Source organism: Sipha flava, unplaced genomic scaffold, assembly GCF_003268045.1.
Source record: "Sipha flava isolate LNK unplaced genomic scaffold, YSA_version1 36_pilon_pilon, whole genome shotgun sequence".
Lineage (NCBI taxonomy): Eukaryota > Metazoa > Arthropoda > Insecta > Hemiptera > Aphididae > Sipha > Sipha flava.
The window spans coordinates 788,601-807,069 of NW_020273076.1; the positions used below are offsets into that span (position 1 = coordinate 788,601).

The 18,469-nt window shown below is 27.4% G+C and overlaps 1 protein-coding gene across 3 annotated transcripts in view; it reads left to right on the plus strand.

Annotated features, from left to right (window-relative positions):
• Window positions 1-18,469, plus strand: part of LOC112688059 (atrial natriuretic peptide receptor 1-like) — a 395,288-nt gene that overhangs the window by 9,342 nt on the left and 367,477 nt on the right. The window contains exons 2-3 of one of the 3 annotated variants that reach the window (XM_025561079.1): window positions 7,821-7,995; window positions 8,069-8,289. In XM_025561079.1, the coding sequence (XP_025416864.1) occupies window positions 7,821-7,995; window positions 8,069-8,289 (396 nt within the window). Of the gene's footprint in view, window positions 1-7,820; window positions 7,996-8,068; window positions 8,290-11,316; window positions 12,724-18,469 lie in introns of those variants that run through there. The other 2 variants (XM_025561080.1, XM_025561081.1) reach the window with 2 other exon arrangements.

Here is an 18,469-nt window from a genome sequence, read left to right on the forward strand (position 1 = left end):
GACCGTTTCAGCCATAGCCCTTTTCCGCCAAAAACAAAAAAGGTATGACTCCTGTTTCCGCCAAAAAAAAGTTTGAAAACCATCGGTTTTAATTTTTAAGCAATATTGAGTATATGTTATGCTATTTGTAAAAGACATTTGTAATGTATACACTAATAATCTTCGATAATTATTGATAATCGTCGATAATAACGGTACATTGTTCGATAAACTGTATCATAGTTTATTAATAATTCGCACACAATAATTATTTGACAAATGTTAAATTTTTATAATTTCATTCATTATCTGTTCTGTTTGTCACCAGACTAACAACACTTAAACGTTCTTACTTACTTACCGTTCTTAAAATGGAATTTGTTGTAAGCAAAAGAGGTAAAACAATGTTGATTTTTGATAGGTTTAAATATTATAATATCAAAATTAACAGTGCTCAAAATAATATAAAAAAAAAATCCAAAAAACAAAAAAAAATATTAAACCATTTAATAACTACAGGAGACAAAATTACAAAAAAAATTCCAATGAAATTAGTAGGTACACTTTTGTCCAAACTGTTTCCTTTAATTATAAGGTTTTTTAAAACCTGATCTATACTTGTATTATAATTTTTATTTTTTTGTGACATTTTTAAATATTTAAAAATTATATGTGTTTTTTCAAAACTCCATCGAGACAATATTTGACCTATACTTGTTTTATACTTTATAAATAGTTTAATAGAATGGACATATTATAATATGAAATTATATTAAATATAATATTTTAAAAACTTTAATATAATTGTTTCTATATTCGACTAATATATTATTATTATCTATTTGTATTAAAATTTATAATGAAAGAATATGTAACAAATTGTATGGTTTTTGTATATGTATGTATGTATACGTACAATACGTATGTATTGTATATATTTGTACGGCTTTATATCAATTGCGGCGAAAATCGTAGGTAAAGAAAGAAAATTATGAGATGGAAAAAAGGTATACATCTATTGCGTCGGTATAAAAAGTATATATATATATATATATATATAGGTACACATCTATTGCGCCGATCGATATTCGAGTTAATAATACATTTTGCGATTACCTCATTGATACATACATTGATGAAAATTCAACTTTTCCCCCGTATCTTTGACCATCGTGTAACATATCAGGCGAAAGAACAAAAAATGTCTGAGAGGCATTTTTTCACTTAGGGTTTGGGATATATTTTTATTCACCCTATCCAAATAATTTTGTTTTTTATGAAGTTTTAAAAATAATGTAACGCAACAATTATAATACGTATTCTCTTAGTTATCACAAATAGACCAAACTTTAAATTTATGACAAAAAAATAAATAGTAAAATAGACATAACTAATTTTAATATTGGATCTAAGAACTTTTCAAAATTTGTAGGACTAGTGTAAATATATATATAATATACTATTAGTGTAAATACCAAGTATGTAGAATGATGTTTGATTTTGATTTTAATTTTTTGTCAAACTTTTAGTCTGTTTTTAGCCATTATAATTTTTACTTATTCTGTATAGTTGTTATATCGGTGCAATAGATGTATACCTTTTAAATATACCCTTTTTATACCGGTGCAATAGATGTATACCTTTTTAATATACCCTTTTTATACCAGCGCAATAGATGTATACCTTTTAGATATACCCTTTTTATACCGGCGCAATAGATGTATACTATACAGGTAGTGTCCCGAATTCGGCGCAATTGGTGAATACCAAATCCTACATGGTTACCAAACGTCTTTTTACAAAAATACATTTTGGCGAAAACAGGAATCATATCTTTTTCGTTTTTGGCGAAATAGGGCTATGCGTAAATCAGGGAACCGGATTTTTGGCGGAAACGGGACATGCCCGAAAAAAGTGCCATCTGTGTGTGTTAACTGTTCAATTACTTAATAGATAAAATCAAATCCACATCAAATGTTTGAAATATTTTTATCGCCTAAAAAAAAAAAAAATTATCAGAAAATTAAATTAATATTTATAAAATCTATAACTATATTACATTGTAATTTTTTTTATAAACAAGAATTTTAAAAATTAAATTTTTAAATGTTATAATAAAAGAATATAATAATTATAATATAATAATATTTATTATAATATAATAATCGTTATGAAAACTAAGAACTATAAAACCACAACACATATATTTTACATTTTAATACTTTTTTGATTTATGAAAACAAATTAAATTATTTTATTTGTGTACAAAAACGATATTTTTACTTAATCCAATACAAAATAATAATATTTCAAAGAAAATCTGAAATAAATTACACATCATTGCATAATTTATTAGTCTTCGAACATTACCTACATTTATTTTATAGACCATTATATAGGTTGATTTTCCATGTTTCATATCAAATATTTTTAAGTTCAAAAAATAATAAAATGTTTTTTTTTTTACGCTAATAACATGTGACATATTTTATGATGTACAATAACGAATAGGTAGGATATATTATTGTACTATGACGGTAATACATTTGTATATAATCTATGTGTATGTATTTATAGTTATAGTAGAGATTTAATGCTCATAAGAAATTTAAAATTTATGCTATCCAATATTTATTAATAGCACAAATAACATTGAATATAAAAGTACTTCAGTTAGCATTATTATAAGTCTAATAATTTTATAGTTAATTTGAATATACATCTTGAAAACGTTATTGGTGTATACCAAGTACAGTTACACAAGTGTATAAATATTTATGTACATTATACCGATCGAGCACGTATTGAGGACACAGATACTATCAACTAACTTGAAAATAAAAATGGACACTTCACCACATATATTGAAATAAATGAATTTAATTTGTATAAATTATAATAAGTACTTGTTAGAATCATCACTATATTACTGAGGAAAAAATAACAAATATTAATAGTATATTTAACTTTGATTTTACTATAATATGTGTTGTTATTTTTTGCTGTGTCTGTTTAATGTTCATTTTTGACCAGATGACTTGATCCGATTTTCCAAAGGTGTTATGGTAACTGGTAGGAATTTTTGTTAGTGTTGCATTTAAAAACTAATATTTGTATATTTATCAAAAATTTTTTAAAAAATTGAGAAAAATGATAAATAAACAGCAAAATGTACATACATGAGTTACCAGTATTTGACAAAATAGGATTTTTTTTTGCGTCGTAACACAAAAAATATTAATCACAAAAACTAAACGTTATACTAATATGTTATGATACTCGTGTATGTGAATTTGATCAACTCGATTATGAAACTATTAGGTATTGATATGTTGGTAATATAAACTATCATAAGAAATGAAGGCTGATCATTTTAGTTTAGTCAATTTTCAAAACCATATAGTACATTGATTTCAAATGAATGGTAACAATTCACCCGTTCCCGAACCTTACCTAACTCATATATTTGTATTATAATAGTTACATTGTAACAGCTGATTTTATGAATATGCATTTGGGTTATAAATTGATCGAATATAAATAATTAAGAAAAATATATATATATGTATTTATAATGTAATAATATAATTATATATTTAATGAAAGTATAATTTATAATCAATAATAATGTATTTACCTACATCAATCATCTGTATTTTGTCTTTTATCGTATTATGTAATTTCTGTTAAACTATTAATGTTCACGAAACTTAATTCGTTATAAGTAAGACTTGTTGTAATAACGATTTCAGTGTTACCTTGGGTTATCAATTATATTTTATTTTTGAAAATTAAAATAAACAAAATGCCTGCACAACTGTTCATTGTTAATGTCTGTAATATAAAATAGTATTATGAGGTTATATTAAATATCTGAAAATCAAATTCTTTAACACGGTCAAATGAAAAAAATGAAAAATCCCTAGGACATGAGAAACGGTCGAATACATACCATAAGGATTATGTTTTATTACGCATTGATAAAATAGTTTGGTAGTTTCGCGTCAATGCTGTTTCGCGTGACCGTTATCGGATTGACCTTATTCATACTTCGTCTAACAGTTACAGGGGTTAGTTAAAATATCGTATCAATTCAAGTGAAAAGCTAAAATATCAGGGTTAGAAAATAATAAAACAACACAAGTATTATGGAGTTGATCGGCAGCGTCGGAATAACAACTATTTTTTTTCTCAAAACATTTGTTTTTCGAATTACCTATAAATACATATATATACACTTCAAATTACTTATATATTTAGCTAGAATAAATTTCTGATTTTGATATTTTATCAATGAATGTGTTTGATTTCTGCTTTTATAAACTAAATATAATATATCAAAACTATTACAATGAAAAAATACAAAATCACCCACAATATTTTTCTGTCTTATTTATTTAGAATAAGTTTTATAATATTATTATATCATATAAAAATACTTTAAAAATTTAACACTCGATGTATGAATAAATTTAATCTAAATGTTCAATATAATAGAAAAATCAATATATTAAAACTAAGAATGTTAACTGCAAACCAAATTTATAATTTTAATTCAAATCTGTAGGTTGAGTCTTTTTTTCGGTTAATGTAGACTATAAATAAACTCAAACGAATTCCAAGATAATACAATGTACTTAAAAATATACATGTAATTTAAATTGTAATTAAATAATAACGGATTTTATTATTCTGAAAGAATATATACAATAAACATTAATAAAAAATAAAACAATATAAATCAATACAATTACCTGAAAGAATAATTAAATTACATAATATACACACAGAAAACGAAAGAAAGATAGTTGTTAGTACATATTATTAAAAAGGAAGGAGATGACTTTGTTTTAGTTGGTTTATCAGAAGATAAAATATTATGGTATTTATTATCAAATGAGTATAAAAATATTAAATACCACAAGGTATTATTGTCCAAGTCCTCAGTTAAAAGTGAATTCTATCATTGTGATAGAACCGATTAGTGGTTATCGTAAAGTAGGAATGAAGATAGATGATGATATTAAAAAAGAATATTCTGATGAAGAGGATAACTTATGCTACAAAAAACTTCCTTTGGAAGAATCGAATTCAATGTTAAACGAAATCAATTTTTATGAAGGAAAAGTTTAAATGGAAAAAATCAAAGAGTTAGAAAACAAACTTAGTTTAAATGAAGAAATAGGATTACATTTAGTAGAAAAAAAATTTGTTTTAAAGAAATTTAAAAAAAAAACAAAACGCAGCAGAATGGATAAGACAATTTGAAACTGAATGTAGTAGACATAGAATAAACAGTGATATAAAAAAAGTTGAAACACTTTAGTTTTTTTTTGGATGGGTCGTCTAAGGATTGGTATGAATTGAATTTGAAGAAGATTGATTTAGTGGATTGGAATGAATGAAAAAATTCTTTTCTCATAGTATTTGTAGATAAAGGCAGGTTTAATGTAAGAAAAGCTTATAACTACAAATATCTAGGTGATTCCTTGGTGGACTATGTTTAGAAGCTGAAAAAAAATGGAACAGTAATGTCAAGGATAAACAGAGGATAAATAGTTGGATTACCAATAGATATTCAAGACGAATTAGACCGAGAAATTATAACAACAATGGAAAAAACTGTTTACCGAACTTGGGAGACTAGAGGACTCAGTTAGAGTAAGAAAAAAGGAGGTTGGGCTTATTACAAGTTCAAATCTAAAGACAGAAAAATTTAAAGATAGATCAAAGGAATAAAAAAAGAGAATAGGTGATACACTAAAAAAAACTTTGTTATATGTGTGAAGGTTTAGGTTGGCGTAATCGTTATCATCCTGCAACAGAATGTAGAAATTAAAATCTATGTAACTCTAAGATCAAAATTAATTTAAATGAAGAAGTTAATGATGCTTGTACTGATCAAGTAGCTGACACAATGAAGATTGAATTACACAAAAAGTCTTTAAACTAGAATGCCGGAAGAAATTAAATTCATTGATTAAGAAAAATGTACATGTTGATAAAAATATGAAAATAAAAGCAGTATATGACAGCGGGTCAAATGTTAGTTTAGTTAATCAAAAAGTTGTAGATATTTTGAAATTAAGTTTAAAAAAAAACAAATTTGCTTTCAAGACAATCAATGGATTTAATTTCTGTGTAGCACGGGCAAATCTTTTTTTTAAAAATTGGAAAACTTAAAACAATTTAAATACATAATAGTATCAGTATCAGTCCGGTAGACACATTTAACCAAGATAATAATAAAGAAGATAGAAAAGTAGCACTAATAAGCTCCATGAAGAATTTTTAAATCAACAAAAACAGAATTGATAAAAATAGGAAAATGCATGAGTTTAAAGTTGGAAATTAAGTTTATGTTGAAAATGGAAGTAAACTAAAAAGAATGAAAATGGATAAGGTAAGAATTGGACCTTATCCAATCCTAAAGAAGATTTCATCATCATTTTACGAAGTGGGTTGTGCAAAAAGAGGAAAATTATCATATCAATATACATATAAATCATATTCTTGTTATTTGTACATATAAAATATATCAATATTGCGAATTACATTTGATTGTATAAAAATATATATATTAAATACATATTGTACTTTTCTTCAATTTTATATGAGGTACATTTCGAATAAATTACGAGCATTGTAAAATCACGCATACACAACATATAGTTGGGTTCAATAATATATTGGTCTTTCTTTTTCATATTTTTAGATTTAGAACGGTTCAACTTTTTTTTTTTAAATTTGTTTTATATGTCCTTGAAAAATACATGTGACTTTTTAGTTAAATACTTACATATTTTTTAGTTAATTTATTAAAATACGAGTAAGTATAAGATAATAATTATAATAAAATAAATTGAAATTTAGTGTACCGATACTTTTTGAATTAATCATCTACGACTATTAAGTCGAAGTAAGTATTACAATTACCATATACAACTAAATTATAATTTAAGTTAAATTTTATATGAGAATGAATAAAGATTACAGTTAATATTAAAATATTATATTCATAATGAACGTAAGATATTTAAGTACATTTGACAACGTACTATACAATAAAAATAATAGATCATAAGTGTCTTAATAATCGTTATCAGGTTTAACGGGGAATAATATTGACCTTGAATTCTTAGAAAAAATTTGATATCAACATTGATAACATTTAAATTATTTATTAAGGACTAAAATAAATATATTTATTCAAATATATCGTACATGTTAAATTTTGTTTATATTTTTGTATGCATATTATGTTATTCTGTTTCATGTATTCATTAATCGTAATTATTATACCTATTTAACTATTAACAACATTTGTGAGATTAGGTCTTTTTTAATCTTTCAATTATTGTTTGAGTTGACTAAAACACACCAATCAAACAATTGAGTCAACTATAAGATTATTGATTCATAAGTTGAAATAGCGTAGCTAAATTATTTTCTATTGACTAAAAAACAAACCAGATAAATTTATATTATTTTACCCATGAATATTTTTTATGATTTTATCTATCTCATATATATATATATTAATGATAAATGAGGTTCATATAGATTCATTTTTAATACATGTTATACAGAGCTACATAGAATAAAAATCAAAACTGAAAAATAAAAAAAATAAAATGTGTGGAGTAGAATATAGTTTTAATTAATAGATTATAGCGGTTTTTTTTTTTATAGTTATTAGACATTCAATTATTTTGAAATAGTTATAATATATATATATTCTGTTGAATTAAAAATATTTTTCGGTGGTCCAATAAATAAATTTGTTTTTACTTGAAATAATATTTGACTATATTTTAAATACCTATTGTATTTGTTTTTAGATCTCGTTGCCAGGATGATAAAGTTTTGGAATGCACCATTGCTAACGACAGGTGGTTTTACAAATGATTTTTCATTGGATAAACGAGATCCGAAAAGCAAATATTTCTTATTAGTACGAACGGGAACGTTAGATTTCCAGGATATAGCGGACGTGGTTCTCAGTGTTTTAAACAGGTAGCCACTACCGGAGTAGTGTGCCTTCCGGCTATGTCTAATGATAACACGGGTGTTTGAACGTTTTTGAAAGGGTTTTTTTTAGGTATTCATGGAAAAATGTGTTACTTATATACGACATTGACGGTTATTGGAGAGTATCTGGAAAACAATCATGTGGATTGATGGCCAAAACTCTTGTGGAGATGTTCAAAGGAAATGCGAGTATCCAGTATGATACGTTCGATTTGGCAAAAAATCCTCAGAACAATTTAACGGAGAATTTGCGTAATGAGGTCGGTCCCAAGTATACAAGTAAGTATTTTCATTTATAAAAAATATAAATAGTAGATTTATTGAATAAGAAATGCTGTTATTAAGACATTTTAAAAGACTATTAATAGGTGTTTTTTGTAAAATCAAATAAGATGAAAACATGCAAAGTAGGTTTTTAAAATTTAATTTAACAAATTTTTATACATATATTGTATATACATGTATGAAAAATTTAGTACCAAATCTAGTCTTGTATAATAATATTATAATATAACTACCCATATATGTAGATCGGCGAAAATTAATCATATAATATATAAACTGGCATAACACTTTTGTAATGTGTATAGATTTACGCATTTCTAACAGACGTTTTATTTAAAACTTTTTTGTTGGTTTTATGAGATTAAATATCTAGAAAACCATGCTCAGCAGATTGTAATTGAATTTTGTAACTATTTGGATTTGTTTGAAAATTTTGCAAATTAATAAAATTTTTAGCTGTGATGAATGTAAAGGTATTTATTTCGAATCGAATAACACAAACAACAGTTTCATTATTAACTATATAGAGTTAAAGTATTAATATTCAGCAACACCTGACAAATATTTTTGAATTGCTTTTTAAACATTATGGGCTATGTTTGATCAACCATAACTATTACATGAAAATATTCATAACAACTGTTGTATTATTTGGTTTGACGTTTATTTGTTTTTTCTGAATCGTTTTGGCGTTATTTATTAGCAAGACTGGGCATTAATGAGTTAAAAGTTAAAATTTAGTTAAAACGTTAAGTTAATTTTAATTAAGTTAATTAACTCGTTACTTTTTTTACAAATTAACTTTTAACTTAATAAGTTACTTTTTATTTAAGATTAACGTGTTAACTTTATGTTAATTTTATTCAAAAGTATCTAAATTAAGTTAATTTTAGTGCAAAGAATAATGCAAATTATTAAATGAGGTTTTTAGTATATTTATAATTTACTATTTAATATGAATTTCCTGTAGACGAAAATAATATGAAAAATAACTTTAATAGTCATTATATGGGCTATATTTTATCATTATATTTTTATAACACTGTTATTGTATAAACACTATAAACTCATGGAAATCCTAAGAATATTCTGTGAAAATAGTAAATACCATGAGAACAAGTGTCGATGGGGGATTAATCATAAAACAACTATGATATAATTTCCAATTTAATTTCATTATTAAAATTGTAAATTGATTGGAGTATGAGTTCAGGAATAAGATTTATTTTAGAAAAGTAGGTTTTTTGATGGCTAGTTAATACTTTTATGTATAATTTTAAATTTCCTCAGTAATTTTCTTGAGCATAAAAAACTAATATTATGTGTGCAATTTTTTATTTTTCCAAATTAGAAAATTTTGACTTTAAATTAAGTTAAGTTAATTTTTTTTTCAAAATTAACTTTTAACTTAACGAGTTAACGAAAAAATATAATTAACTTTAAATTGAATTCAACTTTTTTATTTTAAAATAACTTAACTTAATGAGTTAAAAAAAATCGTTAACTTGCCTAGCCTTGTTTATTAGTATTTTAGAAATATGCTAACCCAGAACTTTAAATTTTATATTATATTTATCAATAATTTTAAATAATTTTAAGTTTAGTATTGTTATATTATGAATCAACTAAATATACAATAATATATATAATTAGCTCTTTAATAAAATATTAATGAATATACTATAAAAATAAGTTATTACACAAAGTCCGTTGTTTGATAAACCATATGATATAGGTTGATACGAAAAAAAATGTTTTAAAAAATATGGTATTACACAATATGGTTATGTAGTAATTATGATGCTGTGATAATTATTCGAACCTTATTCAGATATATATTTATATTCAAACTTACTTACTTTTTAAAAGGTATTAAGTGTAATATTTTCCTCTAACGTGTATATGATGTTTCATGATCGGACGTAATGACGTAACGCCGGATTGGTGACTTTCTCATGTTAATTTAGGCTAATTACCTAATAAAGCAAAACCTATGATATTCATTATTGCGAATAGATATATCATTTTTACAAAGTTTAATTTTGTCACGCTTACAAGCAGAACTGTCCGCGGGCGGTGATAGTTAATCCGGCGGATCACGGGAATACGAATGAAAAATACCGCGGGTTGTTGTCGGCGTGGACGAAATCACAACGAAAAATAACCGTGTACAACACATTACGTACATTAAAACCGCGTACGAAACGGAAGGGGAAATGCAAAACAATAATCCATACACGTGTTCCTATATACTCTATATTCAGCAGGTCAATCAGCCAGCTAGATTTTATCATTTCCGACCGCATTCGTGCCAATCAAGCCGTTGGAGGGGAGGTGACCAATCGGTCATTTAATTTGTCTTTTAATGCGATCCAATATTTTCTGGCTGGGCGAACAACGTAAATCGATGATTTTTCGTGTACCGAACTTACGGTGTACAACGGTAAAACAAAAAATTAGCACGGTTCTACGGAGATAAAAATTAGGTTTGGGCATACACGATATTAAACACCATGTATGAAACCGTGTTATAATAATGATAAAAATCAAGAAATCATCCCTCTAACCTTGCTCCGCGAAATTGTCGATTAACATCGGTTTTGCGTTACGGCGGTATAGCTGCACGACTCCAAGTGGAGGAGACGCCTTACTACCTATCAGTGCCGCAGCTACACACTATGGAGCTGGTATGCAAATCTGAATTTGGGGTCTAAATATTTTTTCAAAAAAGTATTTACCTACTATAAATAAAATGTGTTAATCGGTGTTTATATTATGGAAGGTAGTCTAGTAGATCTTTAATTTTAAATGACCTGCATTATTTTTTGTTATTTCTGTTCTAAGAATTAATATTACCATAGGATTTTAGTAATATAATAGAATTTATAATCAATGATATTGCATTTGGTCATTGGCAACTAGTTAGTATCTGGGTATGTTATTTGATTATAAATATTTAATAATATGATAAATCTGTTTTTTACATTTATCGATTTACTTCAGTTAAAATGTCTATAATAATACATCGTGTGAGGCCTATAACGGATTGGAGTCCGATGGGCAATGCACACCTTGCATCTTGCACACCCGGTAGTTGAGGCACTGTTACCTGTTCGTAGCGCTAGAAAATTCGAAAAGTTTACTGGAACGCTCAACTGTTTGATCTACTTATAGTAAGTTGAAAATGTGTAACGTTTTAAAAATAGCCGATAGCTGCGACAACTGATTCATGTCAAACGTTCATTACACATCGTAAATCATATACAACCGCATCGTGCGTTGTACGAATGTGCGATTAATTAGAGACAATCAATCGCGGGGAAAGAGGTAGACGGAAAGGAACGCCGAAAATGGTGTAGGGACCGTAGTGTTTTCTGCAGGGAAGGCGTTTAACACCGTTCGGTCCGGGTGACGGCCGACAGCAACAGGTTCGCGAGGAAATCCGCGGAACGAGGGAAAAGGAGGGGCGAAAGGGAGAGAGAGAAAAAAAAAAATTGAAAACGCGCGCGCGATGTCGCCACCGCACCACCACCGTTTCGGCGCGGTATAGTAGCGGTAGTGAGGGGGATACGGCGCGCACGCCGACCGAGACCGGATCGTCGTGTGGTCCGGACGTGCCGCGGCCGAGCCAGTGCGTCGTGTTCGCTTCGCCATCTCCGTTCGTCCGCGTTCGTTCGCGCGTCATCCGCGAGTGCACCGCGTACGTGTCCACGTAATATTGTTACTGAAATATATCGTTATATTGTTGTTATTATTATTGTTGTTTATCGCAAGCGTGCCAAGTTCATTGTCGTTGCCGCCGCGGCCGCCGCCACCGTCGCCGTCACCACCAGGGCTGTCGTCATCGTCTCGCTGTCATCGGTGGTCGTCGAGCCATTGATCATCGCGTGTGCGTGCTAGTGCGTGTGCGTGTGCGGTACGCTCGTCCGCCCTGTGTGTTCGTGTCGTGAGTGCGAACAGCGGGTCCGTTCGTCCGTTCGCGCGTATCTTTTTCTCGAATTGTCGTCCAACCGGCAGTTCCTCTCACTCCCGCGCCATACCAGTTCCCGTCAGCGTAGTTTTTCGGTAACAATTCTTCCCGCCGTCACCGGAACGGGCGGTTCGCGCACCGTCCTGTTGCACAACTGGTGCGTTGTCAATGTTCGCGGACAGCCACCGGCGGACGTCGACGAACACGGGGACGAAAGTCGCGGAAAAATAATTCGTTCGCTTCGCGTTTCGGTCGTGCGGTCTCCCGGTCGGGGAAACGAATCGCACCGCGGAAACAGTTTGTCAGGTTGCCGCCGTGTCCCCAGGACATGATTTTCCGGGCAACGTGATCGTCCGGTCCTGCAGTCGTTGCGGTGCCTGCGGCTGCTGCTGATCGTCGCCACCGACGACCGCACAACGAGTAACGTAGCCGCAACCTTCACGGAACGCATCGCCCAGGTAAGAGACCGTGTAAATTATTATCTTGTTACACAACGGCCGCCCGTGTTACATTTTTAACGACATAATAATGAAACGGAAGTCGACTGCGATATCGGTCGCGGGACGCGTTTACGTGATCGAAAAAAAATAAGTTTACAAACATTGTTCAGTAATAAACAATAGGTAATTTTAACGCGAACGTGTACTTGATACGTAACACAAGGGTATCGTGGGGGCACGAGGGCGAGCAAAAAATATATGAAAATTGCCGTACTCGTCGACTTGCCGGTTTTTGCTCTACGTTTACCCGATAAAAAACAATGCTGTTATATTATACCATCGATGTGATGCGTGAGAAATCACATGTAATGACGGTATAATTAATTAAGAAATTAAAACTACACGAACACCACACGATAACCGCCGAACACAATAATTCGTGTTGGTAACTTACATACTGTATCTTTTTCCAGGGATTAAACCTTTTCATTTTATTCCTACGTGTTAAAAATTTTTGCAATTTTTGTGTGAACCCAAGACAATCTCAAACACGTTATAGTTATTCAGCATTTATTCATTCGTCACCACAATTACAAAACGCATAACGTGTTTATCGTCATTATCATTTATATTTTAGCGTTTTAAGACTTGTAGTTTATTCAAAGCATTTTACTTTAACTGTAGAGTTTATTTATAACGTTTTTTTTTTCACTCACATCTTCAATGCTAATCTATCGTTTTAAACCGTTAGATGAGTATTCTCTATTAAAATAACACACTCAAATTTCGTCTACAAAATTAAAAACACAACTTTTTAATTTGTCTGTGATCGTTTTTAATTTATATTAAAAGTGCCTTAATGTTCGCATTGTTTTGGTGGTTTAATAGTTAACACAAATGTACATAATAAATACATTACATCGTCCAATGATATAGTCATGTCTAACCTTCTTTTTATACTTTTATATGGCGCATTATATTTTTAATTTAATTATTTTGTGGTTAATTATTGATTTAAAATTTAACGGGTTAATATTTTTTACATATACAAATATACATAAAAATTGTGTATCAATCGATATGTGCAACATGATGCATCTGAAAAAAAAGTTCTGCTTTAAAAGATCCGTGCCACCTTGCCTCTAATATTTACTTAAATTATCTAATAACACTAATATTATTATAAAAATTATCATATTTTTATTGAACTCAACAAAAAATTCACACATTTATTTTTATGTATGCAGATTTATTTAATATTAACAAGTTGATAGTTTTATTTGTGTATAATATCGAAAAAATGTACATTAAAATTAACTTAATTTAATCAATTATGATACACTGAATTATTGAGTGTGTGTCATTTAACTCTGCCCATCTCGTTAATTAGACACATAAGTATATCTCGACATAGATAAGATCAAAAAAATATACTTTTAAATTAATAATATAAAATACATTTTTGCGTCTTTCTTATATGATATTTACTTGTATAAGCAATTATTAAAAATAAATTCAAGCAATCGAAAAATAAAAAATAAAAATATTGAACTATTTTTAACCGTATGAAATGTTATGGCTACCGTTTTACTATTAAATATTTATAATTTATTCCCGGTTTTATTCATGTTTTTTCAATTTCCATATTATTTGATGGCCTATATTATTTTAAAATTGTACATAAATCCAATACAATATAATATACGATTACAATATCTATATAAATAATACTATTGAAATTATAATCATGTATTTTGAGAACAACAACTGAAACTTATATTAAATTTCAACATTTTAGAAACTATTATTATGACATTGGAACTAAACGTACTATAAATAATATTTAACTCTATTTATAATATATATATTATTAGTTTATTGTTAAGCGAAATAAATATATAAATCAGCAAGCTCAGTATTATTGTGATTTTTTTTGTTATTATTTTGTAATAATCGACAACACATCTTTCGTTTGTTATGACACTTTTTTTATTTTTCAATTGTATTTGAATAACCAATAGTGCCACATGGCAATATTGTTGACAGAATTAGACTCCATTTGTCTGAATTATTAGTTAGGCGAGAAATGTCAAATGTATTGGACCTTTGGGATTTAAATATTACGGTTACAATTCATGTAAATACAGTATTTGAGTTAAAAAAAATATTATATTTATTATATGTACGAAAGGCATTTAAAATATAATAGTTTTAAACGTATATTTATGTTATATAATATGATATAATTAATTTAATTATATATATGAAATTAGGTTCTATTTTTCTAAGTATAATGAATTTACCACTGTCAGAAATCATTTAAAACTTAATGAGCTATTCCTTCCTCCCTTACCTGTTATTTTTTCTAATTTTAGGGAGTTCAAGATTTTAAAAAATATTATAGTACATGACGCACAAACATAAACTTCATTAAATCGTCAAAGTGATATTGTCTTATATTGTCTACATAGGTCAAATTGCACTTAGGTTGAAAAAAGGTATTACAACAGAAATCTCATGCATTTGAAGGGGTTAACCGTTTAGAAGACCCTAATTTCCCTTATCACTTACAAGCTTTGAATTGACAACGATTTAATCATTGTTGTGGTTAAAATAATTTTTTTTAAAAACCATCTTGCTAATATATTATATTACATGTAATATAATATACAATATACAATTTCATATACAATTTTTAAAATCTTAAAATTAATTAGTTAAATAATATATAATATAATTAATAATATAATTAATTAAATTGTCAAATATTATTATTATCATTATTATAATTTTTTTTTCAACGTTTTCCATTAATTGATTGTAATAATAACAAACTGAATTCAAAATCTCTAACCGGGTAATACGTGTTTGAATATATAAGTTAATACATTTATTAATATTAAATAATATTGGTATACAAATATATATTAATATAATTTTTTTCTTGTACCATGTTGTTGAAGGTCTTTTGTCAGTATTCTGCATTAAAATATAAGTATCTATTTGTTACTGTACCGCGTTGTTCGTATACGTAAGATTCGTAATATTTTAACGTTTTTATAAAGGCAGATTTTTTTAAAGACGTTAATAGTGGAAACAAAATTTTTTGTATATAACAAGTCATGTACACAAAAAATGTTAAGCTTTGTCCAACAACACGGTTACAGCAATTTTTATGCACGCACACATGAACGTTCATAGTGGAAATCCACTTTAAGTTATAATACCTTTTTTGAATGAGTGCAGTTCGTTATAGTTATAGTATATGTTAGTTTACTACTCTCAGATGATTTTTTTTTTTAAATATATGTGAAAGTATTATTGATTCTTAATGTAGTATGTTTTATTTTTATTGTAAATGTGCAGGTATTAATTACTTATTAGATTAGTTATAACTTACATAAGATGCTTCTTCCGTGAAATTATTCGGAGTTATTAGTTCATTTGAAACTTATTAATTACCGTTTAAAATATCTATAATATAAATTTAAAATTTTCAAATAATTGTATTTTATTTAACAAATAAATATAGTTTTAATGTTATAGTTATAAATTCAATTTTAACAGATATAGATACTTTTGCTTTTTAATTTGAAGTCCTAGTATTTATTTTACTAGCTAATAATTTGTACATTAATTATTGATCACTTTTGTTAAACGTATTTCAAATGTCATCTTATTTTTAATATTCGAATAAAAAGCTTAAATTTCTTTTTAAAATATTGCATTTATTTAAAATTAATATTAAATTATTGTATGTTTTTTATCTTTTGTCAATTGATTGATTTATGACTTGTTAGTTAATCGTTGTTTTTTTTTTTATTAGCATAAAATATAAACGATTAAGAATTTGATTCTATGTTTGTCATATACTTTTAGAAATTCTTTCATTATATATCTTTATATTATAATACTTTATAATATTTTACTATTTTATTTTATGAAATAATAATTTAATGTCTTTCAAAATTAATCTTACCAATTATGAGTATTTAAATAGTCTTTTTATTAAATATTAAACGACTATATCACGAATTAATTTGTAAAATGTCAACGATGTTGACATGGAGTAAATATAATTAGTTCTATATTGGAAAATGCAAAACTTAATTGCATATACATATATATAGCTATTATATTGGAAAATTTAACGTACATTGACACTCTTTAGATTTATTATATATTTGTTTACAACATTTTTTACATACTTTTTTGTATCAATATCAATATCAATTCAGACTCTGGTTTACACAGTTTAGGAAAATTGATAGATGTAGTTGTTGATTTTTAGATTATTAACTATTGACAACACTCCGATTATGAATTATCAATCGATAAATTAATTAATTAACTAATTCATCAAATAATCTTTTAGATAAATTAAACAGAGTTCCTGGAATATTAGGATGATAATGAATTGGATAAATATGTTATTAGCACTACAATTTATATTTTAGTTAGTGAGTAATTTAAATTATTTATCTTATAAACGAAATAATTAAGTAATTGATTGAGTTTAATCGAATTAATGATGGTTAAAATTATACTGTATGTATTATTCTATACTTATAATTTAATGGGCAAGATAATAATTTGGTATTTTCTTTTAAAAAAGAATCAAATTTAGTAATAAATTGAGTATGTATTTATACAGTATAGAGTGGTTGTTTTAACAATCAACCTTCTTCTCTTCGATCAATTTATGTATATTGGAAACAACATTTTTACATTACTCAAAGACCGAATTTTTTGGTAAATAACATAAAATAGTTTTATTATTTTTAGTCGCAATATTTTTTTTTTTTTAACGATGACATATATTTTAAGTTTTATATTCTGAAGCAGAATATTTTTAAAAGTATTGATACTTATTATTTAATAAACTAAATAGTATTTAGTTAGTTATATATTACTACAGATATTTAATTGTTTAGATGAGTGAAATAGTTCAAAGATACTTCGCTCAACTAAATATTAAATGCTGTAAGTGTGAACAATAAATTATTAATTCAATATTAGAGATTATTTAGATAGATTGTATTTAGTTGATTAATTAATTTGTCCAAGGAATTATTTTATAAAAGTTGCCTGATTATAAGATATTATATGTATATTATTATAAAAATCAATCTTTCTCTTCAAGATAAAGGCCAACAAATAATAAAATTATTAAATTAGTAGACGAAAAGATGTTACACGATAAACTTCGTGTGAGTGGTGAGTAGAGAATTGAGAGAGAGATGATATTAATGAGTGAGAATGAGATAATAGCCAAAACTTAGACGGAAAAAAGAGAAGATTTAGTAGCCGGAGGAAGTACAGACCTCGGAACTAAGGGAAGAAAATACCAAGAAGAGAACCAGGTTTTTTCAACGTCTTGTGAAAAAATGAAAAGATGGAAGGAAATCGAATTTTGAGAAGTTATGAAATAATTATGTATTTCCTCAGATCCTACGTTAATCGGTATCCAAAAGAATTCAATGAATTTGCAAGAAAAAAGAAATTGGTATGTTAATTAATTTACTGAAAGAGTTAGAGAAGAGTTGGGGTTACTGAAGAGGTTAGACGATAGTAGTTGAAGGAATCAGAAATTATGGTAGTGAAGTGTCGCAAAAACCGGGTATGCAGAGTATGCCGCGCACACGGGCCCCAAGGCTTACATACATTTAGGGGGCTCCTTAGTCCCAGCCTAAAATAAACTACACTTTACAAATACACATTTATTTAATAATATTATATTATTATTTTATAATTAAAAGAAACT